Raw genomic sequence first — 9,292 nt, 5'->3', positions numbered from 1 at the left:
ATACCTAAATCACATGCATATTAAATTAGATATGGGCATGGATAGAACAGATATCGTAGCTACCTGGCATATCACAAATAAATAAAAAATAAATATAGAAAATGCATAATATAACCCATGCCCAAATCTTGGCTAGATAATTATCAATATTAACATTTATTATAGAAATAATATTAATGCGTATAATTTTATTACTATTATATAACAAATCCTTATTAAAATTAAATAGAATCACTTTCTATAGGCAAAAGCATTTTAATAACTAAAATTATAATAGAGAAAAAAAACCTTATTGCAAATTGCTTACCTGCAGCCTCCCCAAAACATTTATGAGTACACCACCATCAAACATAGGCTGCGAATCAATCGCTGTTATTATCCGATTGATTTTTTGAAATGTCAGACTCTAGAAAAATAAAATATGAAATTTATCAAAATTGGAGATTAATAATTTGATATGACTTTGATGTTAAAGTTATTGAAAATTCAACTTTTCAAAATTGATCTTATATATTACAGAATTTTCTTATATATTACAGAATATACATACATACATATATATACACATATATGCATACATGAATACATACATACATATTACATATACATACACAAATAAAAAACACATTTTTATATAATATTGCATATTATTGCAAAAATGTAATACTCACAGTCAATTTCTCCATAATTTTAATGGCACCTTGAATTTGGAAACCTTCAAATGTCATGAAAGACGTCTCGGTCTAAAAGTTTTCAAATTAAGTCTTACATTACCATTACATTTTAAATAATAAATATCAAAATGGAAGACAAAAAAATAATTTAACTTACATTATACATGTTTATCAAATTTGGTCTTTGAGCTGGATCATCGAACAGCGCATAGTACTGCTGTACAAATCCTTTTCCGATTGCTTCATAAGATGGATTCAACTCCATTACGACAAATCAATTGTCTTTGTAAGATCACTAGAAAATATTAGCAAAGTAAACCGTTTGTTGGTTCAATCGCACTGCGTGTATAGTATCTTTTAAAAATGTTATACTAATGATAACGTTAAATTTTCGGACATCCCTCATGCCAGTTATAAGCGAGCAGGAAGCAAGGAAGATGGAATTCGAGTGTTAAAAGATCGAACTAAAAGAAAATTGGATAAACCGGAAGGAACGTCCATGGGTCTTTCGCGCGTCTGCCCTCTTGCGGGATTAACAGAGAATTAAAACTATTTCGAGTACACATCTATTCTTTCCTTTACATTACAAATACATTTTTTAATAGTCTAATAGGTATAGTCTCATTATCAATGTTTATATTAAGGAAATAAATAAATAATTCATATATATATATATTTATAAAATTTCATGTATAATTAATTCGATAGATATATAAAAATAAGGTTAGTTTTGTTATGAGCCACTTTTAGCTCAATTTATTATAAACATAAAATCAATTGATGAGCATATTTAAAAGCTAATCATGTCAAGTGTATACATATTTATGTGTGTATATACATATATATATATATATACATATGTACATATATATAATATATATATATATATATATATATATATGATGTATATAAACGCTGATATATATAACGTCTATAAACGCTAAATAGCTTATCGCTATCGTTTATCAAAACATGATATTTTGATTGTTGTAAATAGTATCTATCGTCTTATAAGATAGCAAGTGACTTTGCTTTGTTATTTATCAAAAACATACGAAAATTGAAGAATTTTAAAGGATAATATCGAAATTATGATTATTATTGTATATGTAATTCTAATAAATTTTAAAAGGAATTTTAATAAAATAAATTTATATGTCAATATATACACACACAACATAAAGATATACACATATAATATAGTAAGTATGAAAACGTCATAAGTTAGATCGCTGGTCAATAGCGCCTCATCGAGCGTACCGATCCTAATCCTTTATTCGTTCTTCAGTCGACGATACATCGTCTCGAGATGTGCACGTGTTTTAATCGTTGTTCTTCTTTTTCTTTATTCAAAAGTTTACTTCTTTTCGGAGTGTTTGAATAACGTTTGAATATTTATTTTTATTACACGAATATACACGATGATAACTTTACGTACGATTGTAGTTGTCGTCATTATCGTTTAATTAAAAATATAAAAATAAAAAAATATAAATAAATAAAACAATATTTTATAGTTTTATCGAGCAAATTAAACGATAAAAGAAAAGAGGTACGTCGTCGTTGTTTTACGTCGCCTTTCTATTGTTATCATTATCATTATACGTTGTCGTCATCGATCATTGTTCATTATCATCATCATCATCATCATCATCATCATCATTGTCTTTTAACGTATTATTCGATATTCTTTAAAATTATATGTCAAATTTTTTGTGCGTCATTATATTGAAAGTACACACAACGCGCGTTGGTATTGGATTAAGAAAGAACGAACATGAAATTGGCGCCACACCATATTTGTAATATGTAACCTGTAAACTGTATTGTTTCGTACGAAATAATTGTTATGTCTTATTGCACGATTGTACGAATTTTTTTTTTTTTTTTTTTTTTTGTAGTTATTCCTTTATTCATTATCTTTCGCACATGATGTAATCTTAATAATCTTAGTAATCTTATTAAACACTAATATATATATATATATATATATATATATATCGTTTATATCACTTTGTGATATTATCAGTTATATTTTATCAAGAGATTTTATCAGGCTATGTAAAAATTTTTTTGATAACCGAATAGAGATAGATAAATCGTTGAAAAGTTTAATTTTATATGTCGATTACATTTCGTTATCCTTTTACAATGTCCACACAAAATAACGTAGAAACGTATCGTAAATGTTTTTTTGGGGGAAAGTTATTCAATTGATTAAAACAACTTTATTTATTTAATCTTGTTTTTTTTTTAACCGATAACTGGTATATAATAAATAATTTTGTTACGTGGCAGTGTTGTGGATTTTACAAAGAAATGTGTTCGGAACATTGAAAATAATTCAAAGATAAATAAATTCTAAAAAAAATCAATTAAAAACAAGCAATAATTTGTTATAAGTATTAAATTGAAGAGACCGGAGAAAAAAAAACAATTGTTGGGGTTTCTGGCAGACTCTTCCCTCCTCTCTGAATTTATCAGTTACGAGTTTATTTAAAATTTGTTATAAATGTGATTTATTTATTTTTGTTTATTCTTTTTCTTCTGTGAAATTGAATCTTATCAAATTTATAATTTTATGTTGTACATATGAGAGACGTGTCATCTCTCTCTCTCTCTCTCTTTCTCTCTCTCTCTCTCTCTCTCTCTCTCTCTCTCTCTCTCTCTCTCTCTTAGTTTTGAAATGTAGTGGGAGAGACAGGACGAGAATATGATAACGACCGCACTCTGACCATACCTTATCCTGTCACCGAGAGGATGTGACATCGACGCTAACGTCGATTATATATATATATATACATACTATATATAGTGCATTTCTAAAATTCATATATAGTAATTATGAAATTATGTTCAAAGTATTCCATCTCTTATGATTCGAGGTAATATTTTCATGTCTTCTTTTATAAAAGAGAATGCTTCCATCATCATTTTGTGTTATATATATATATATATTTATTTATTTATTTATATATTTATATTTATATGAATATGTATATATATATATATATATATACATATGCATATATATGTATATATGTATATACCGTTCATCAGAAATTAAAAAAGATAAAGACGCGGTCAATTTAAAAATTTTCTCTTTTAGAGCTTTCTTATTTTATAGTCATACGTTTTTAACTGTTACGCGGGCGATATAATAGAAATGAAAAGGCTAACAACTTCAATGTTCATTGATATGCGATACGACGAGCAGGAAACAAGCAGCCGGCTTGGTATATAGCCTTGGTGCACTCTTTGGTTAGACTCTACCGGATGCGTCTGTTTTCGGCATAAAAGATGGCGGCGATATCCTCTCTTATGCGTAGATTTTTTTTATTTATTAAAAAATTAAACTTTATTATTATTTTGTTAATAATAACAATTTCGAAGAAAAACGTACAAAATTTCTTTTCGCTCTCTCTCTCTCTCTCTCTCTCTCTCTCTCTCTATCTCTCTATCTCACTCTCATTCATCTACTAAAATCATTCGTATATAAAATTCGTATTTAATTTACTATATACATTAAGAATAATATTTTTTTTTTTCTATGAAAATTTTACAATTGAATTTGTCATAGAAAAAAAAAAACAAACGGAAATATGTCACGTCGGAATAAACCAATAAAAATTACTGCTGTGGGAGATGGAATGGTTGGAAAGACATGTATGCTTATTACATATACAACGAAAAAGTTTCCAACAGAATATGTGCCTACCGTGTAAGTAATACATGCAATAATGTATAATTATTATTATTCGATTATTTCAAAATTGGCGCGTAAGAGAAGTGTGATCGATGTGAGCGCGGTTTTTATGAGAATTTCAAAAGATATGTTTTCAATACGTTTATATTTAATTACAATACCGCTTTTTGGTATGTTTTCTTTTTTCTTTTCTTTTTTTTTTTTTTTTTTGTAAATTATTCTATTTTTATATTAATATTATTTTTTGTTTAGCTTCGACAATTATGCAGATATTATTCGTTTAGATAGTCAAGAATTTGATATAACGCTTTGGGATACAGCTGGTCAAGAAGATTACGAACGTCTTCGACCATTGTCGTATCCGAATGTAAGTTATTATTCTTGAATAAATTATATTAATTAATTTAATTCATTCTAATTATAATTAATGATGAATTTTGGAAAAAGGAAACATAATTAATGGGAAAATATATTTCATTGCAGACCGATTGTTTTTTACTTTGTTTCTCGATCAGTGCTCGTAGTTCTTATGAAAATGTTGCGAGTAAATGGTATCCAGAGATAAAACATCATTGCCCACATGTGCCGATAATTCTTGTCGGTAAGTTTAACCATACATTTTTATTTTGTTAAATTTCAAAAAATTGATTTTTGTCATATTATAATCTCGTTTGTTCTTTTTTTCGGTATACCGTTAGGTACTAAAAGCGATCTCAGAAATCAAGACAGTTTAGATATAATAACTCCTCAGGAATGTAAAAAAATGAAAAATAAAATCAAAGCTTCGAAATACGTCGAATGTTCGGCTGTAAAGCAGGAAGGCTTGGAAAACGTCTTCGTAGAGGCTATTAGAGCGGTTTTGAAAAAACCGCCATCTAGGAAACTCTGTTATATTTTTTAATAAACAAAAAAGAAAAAAAAAATTATATATATTTATATTTATATTTAGATTTATAATTCGATGATCCACAAGCAAACTAATATGCATTCTACCAATACCAATCGCGTACCACGTAGAATACTCGATTACGTATATTTGTCAATGAAAATTTTGTCAAGGAAAAAATTTTTTAATTATCATTATTGAGATTAACTAACGAAAAATAAAAATGTTCGTTTGTTAATCCCGACCATTATCTTTTTTTTTGGTTCTTATTTCTTTTATTAGAAACTATATCTCGAGTTACAATGTCCTTTATAATTTTAAATGTTCTGTTATGATGATCTAATGATCTAAATATTTCTTTTTCCTGACTATAAAATAGCTCTACTAAACGCTCATTATGTGTAAGCGTTGAGATAGATGTTTTGTATATTTATATGTATATAAGGTAGTTCGACAAAAATTTTGTTTTATTCTCATATAAATTCTCCTTTAATTTATTTAATAAATTCATCGTAGATTATTAAACATTGTTTTTATTTTTATTTTTTTTTTTTTTAATATAAATTTTTGTAAATCCTTTTCATAATATTCTTACACGTCTCTTATATATAACAAAAGAAAAAAAAAAAAAAAATTATAACTACATATATAACTTGTGTAATTTTATCGATTCACATGAATTATTATTTACTTATGAATGAATTGTGACTGTATTTATATTTATTTATAATACATAGTTATAAATGAATGAATGAATGAATGATGATAATTATAATGATAAGATACTTTATTCATCGTCATTTTTTCACTTTCTTTTTTTACAAATTTTATGCTTTCATATATAAATAGTAATTTAATATAATATCTTTGTTCATATTATATTATATTGTTGGCTGCAAATGTCTCATCAATGTTACCATGTTTGTTTCTCCTCCTTTTACTAAAAATTATATATATATCTATTGAAATATTATAAAAGAGAAGTAATCAATAAAAAAAAAAAAGTAACCAATTATAAAGATAAATCTTTATAAATATATTTTATATGTATTTTGGATTTGATCATGAACAAAGATAAATACAGCTTAGAATAATGCTGACTATTTTTATTTCACCGTCCAAAATTACCATCCGAGAGAGGTGTTACTTTTTGTTGAATTATCTTACCATAACCTCCTCTTCCGGTATCAAAATCAGATCTATACTCGTCTCTTACCTAGAATACAATTAATCAGTTTAATAATTCATATTACATTAGATTTGATATACCAATAAAAAAACATATTACTTGTCCTCCTGTCTTTCCACGTCCATATTGTCTACCTTCTATAAATCCAGCATCCCAGTCTGTTCGAATAATCCTATCGTCAAGACGTGTACCATTAATATATCGCATACAATTTTCTGCGTCTGATCTTTGATAATATTCGACGAAACAAAAACCACAGGGAGTTTTTTTATATTTATCTAATCCCATAATAATACGTCTGATATCTCCACATTTGGAAAACAATTCATATATTTGTTCTTCTGTAGTATAAAAAGAGAGGTTACCAACATATAAAGTAGAAGAATTTCTAAGAAGTCTATCTTGCTCTGCTCTAGATCCCTACAATTTAATTAAAATTTCTGTATAATTTCCTGATATAGATAAATAATATCACGAAAAGAGAGGTTAACTTTCAAATACGAACCTTAAAATGTTGATCTCTGTACGAACTTAATTCAATGGAAGGTGAAGTAGATGCATTTAATTTCACTACAGCCATTATATTTACCATAAAGTTCAGTATATTATTGCAGTAAATTTTTGAAACACATTCACAAATTATTCAACAATCTCTTCAGAGAACGCAGAAGCGTCAAATTAGAAGTGTCAAATTAGTGATACCACCTTTCAGAATTACAAAATGAAAATCTACGACAATTGATACCAATATAAAAGACAATTTATATCGGCTATCGAATTTGAATACAAATAGTTTCCCGTTTTTACAAATTATTTTTTTCGAATTTTCTAACTAATTAATTTTTAGTATTACAAACCTCAATAATATTAAATAAAGGTTAGATTGTACGCATATATACGTGTCTGTATATGCCTATGTATGTATTACATCATCGTAAAAAATTTCTTAAATCTGAAAATTATCTACATGTATAAATAAACTTATATTATTGCAATTAATACATTTTCGACATATTCAAATTTTTAAATGAAAATTCATTTAACTTACCTATATTTGAATTATATGCGCACACTCGATTTGTAAGTTTGAGTCTCCTTTTATAATAGTGTATTTATTTACAATTAGTAATATAAGACTTAATTATTAATTATTCTTATTATTATATACATATATGTGTGTATGTATATGTATATATATATATATATACATATATATATATATATATATATATATATATATATATATATATATATATATATATATTATGCGTTTATTTCTATAGGAAAATCATTTATTTAGAAAATTTTCATTTTGTTCTATTCAAAATATTAGTTACCTCAACATGATGCATGCTATCCACATAAACATACGAAAATTGTACAATGAAATGCTTACATAATTATAGAAATTACTGAAAAGATCAAATTGATACAAATAAAAAATATTTTACCCGAAGTAAAAATATAAAATAAACTCCAACTTTTTCTTTTCATTTTATATTTATCGATCAATAGGTTGTCTGTGTTTTCATACCACATACATACCTATTTTATTATTACATATCGAATGTAGATTGATATTTCCTATTTTGTATAATTCCAAATTTTATTTATATCCATATGGAAGGTATTAAAAAAAGATCAATGCAATAAAGTGTGATTAAATTTGTGAAAGTAAAAATAAAGTAGATAACAGTAATTAATATTTAATTTTGAAATCTGTCCATTTTACATAATAATAAACAAACGTCATAGATCATATTATAGTACATAAATTTTCATTGCAGATAAAAAATCAGACTTTCTATAGGCTTGCGGCCTATAAAATGGAGTTACATTTATGTTGTGTTCATGTGTCGGACTTGAATCTAATCACAGTTTATTTTGATATACAAGATAACAAAAAATTATCAGTTACAATACTGTAACAGGGTCATTTAAAGAGAGAACAAAGTTATAATATGTCTTACACATATAATTTGATCTCACAACTGTTTACCAAAAGATTTTTTTTCCAAAGTACCACACAATTAATATATAGTACTTTCTATGAAATAGAATTCTTATAAGATTTTATTATACCGTTGACCGTATATAAATCCCAACCTTTGTTCCATTCTATTTTATATGGAATAATTGTTTTCTCACAGACATAATTTTGTTACACCATAAACAGACATTCCTCCTTCAAGGAATAATCATAATTCAATAAGATCCAAAGTAACGTTATATCACTGATATATCCCACTTTTAATTTTATATGCTTATATAATATATCAACAGAGGAGAGCAACTGATATTATTTCCATGCACTCTTTACGAATATATTCGTTAAACATGTCGCCAAATTTTCACATGTCATGTTTTACAGGCATTTAAACAGATTCAATGCATACACATAATTCACCATATACATTGTTTTCTGAATAATACATAAAGTAAAGGATAAGGTACCTCCACGTTATTCAAATTTTCTAAAATTTCAGAAATATTAAGAAATGCGATTAATGTTCATCAAATATTTTTTTTCTTTATATTTTCCATATATATATTAGTAAACCTTGTGATTGATAAATTTATGAAAGCTTACCCCCTTATGATTGTGTGTGTGTTTATATATATATATCTATCGTATATATCGATATATATATGTATGTATATATGTGTGTATGTATATATATATATGTATATATGTATATATATATATATATCGAAGAAGCCATTCCTAAGCTGTTTATAAAAAAAAATGACTTCTTTTCACTTGTAAATCTAATTCCATGAAAATAAACTTGTATCTCATTTTTGCACTTTGCTTATCAACTATATGTGTACTACTA

General features: G+C 26.1%; 3 protein-coding genes across 11 annotated transcripts in view; 1 reads left to right on the top strand and 2 right to left on the bottom strand.

Moving 5' to 3' along the window:
- The window catches only part of LOC124957610 (probable nuclear transport factor 2), a 4,274-nt gene extending 3,127 nt beyond the window's left edge, over positions 1–1,147 (bottom strand). For 4 of the 6 annotated variants that reach the window (XM_047514646.1, XM_047514644.1, XM_047514643.1 and 1 more), the window contains exons 1-3: positions 832–1,147; positions 672–743; positions 308–406 (exon numbers count right to left, since the gene is read on the bottom strand). In XM_047514646.1, the coding sequence (XP_047370602.1) occupies positions 308–406; positions 672–743; positions 832–939 (279 nt within the window). In that variant the 5' untranslated portion in view covers positions 940–1,147. The remainder of the gene's footprint in view (positions 1–307; positions 407–671; positions 744–831) is intronic. The other 2 variants (XR_007103675.1, XM_047514641.1) reach the window with 1 other exon arrangement.
- Positions 1,148–1,837: 690 nt separating this feature from the next.
- On the top strand, positions 1,838–5,303 carry LOC124957608 (ras-like GTP-binding protein RhoL). 3 transcript variants are annotated; one of them, XM_047514640.1, is made up of 5 exons: positions 1,838–1,876; positions 4,255–4,395; positions 4,633–4,747; positions 4,864–4,981; positions 5,079–5,303. In XM_047514640.1, exons 2-5 carry the CDS (start codon positions 4,277–4,279, stop codon positions 5,279–5,281), a joined length of 555 nt encoding a protein of 184 aa, XP_047370596.1. In that variant the 5' UTR covers positions 1,838–1,876; positions 4,255–4,276; the 3' UTR covers positions 5,282–5,303. The 3 variants fall into 3 exon arrangements, with proteins under 3 accessions (XP_047370596.1, XP_047370595.1, XP_047370594.1); XM_047514639.1 differs by lacking the exon at positions 1,838–1,876 and adding an exon at positions 1,948–2,226; XM_047514638.1 differs by lacking the exon at positions 1,838–1,876 and adding an exon at positions 2,994–3,559.
- Positions 5,304–6,040: 737 nt separating this feature from the next.
- LOC124946515 (nuclear cap-binding protein subunit 2) lies at positions 6,041–7,575 on the bottom strand. 2 transcript variants are annotated; one of them, XM_047487278.1, is made up of 4 exons: positions 6,961–7,574; positions 6,555–6,875; positions 6,434–6,482; positions 6,041–6,206 (listed from the first exon to the last, which is right to left on the bottom strand). In XM_047487278.1, exons 1-4 carry the CDS (start codon positions 7,045–7,047, stop codon positions 6,148–6,150), a joined length of 516 nt encoding a protein of 171 aa, XP_047343234.1. In that variant the 5' UTR covers positions 7,048–7,574; the 3' UTR covers positions 6,041–6,147. The 2 variants fall into 2 exon arrangements, with proteins under 2 accessions (XP_047343234.1, XP_047343235.1); XM_047487279.1 differs by having other exon boundaries at positions 6,041–6,482; positions 6,961–7,575.
- Positions 7,576–9,292: the final 1,717 nt, after the last annotated feature.

This window comes from Vespa velutina, chromosome 2 (assembly GCF_912470025.1).
Source record: "Vespa velutina chromosome 2, iVesVel2.1, whole genome shotgun sequence".
Lineage (NCBI taxonomy): Eukaryota > Metazoa > Arthropoda > Insecta > Hymenoptera > Vespidae > Vespa > Vespa velutina.
The sequence above is the reverse complement of the archived record's forward strand: the minus strand, read 5'-3'. Positions and strand labels throughout refer to the sequence as shown.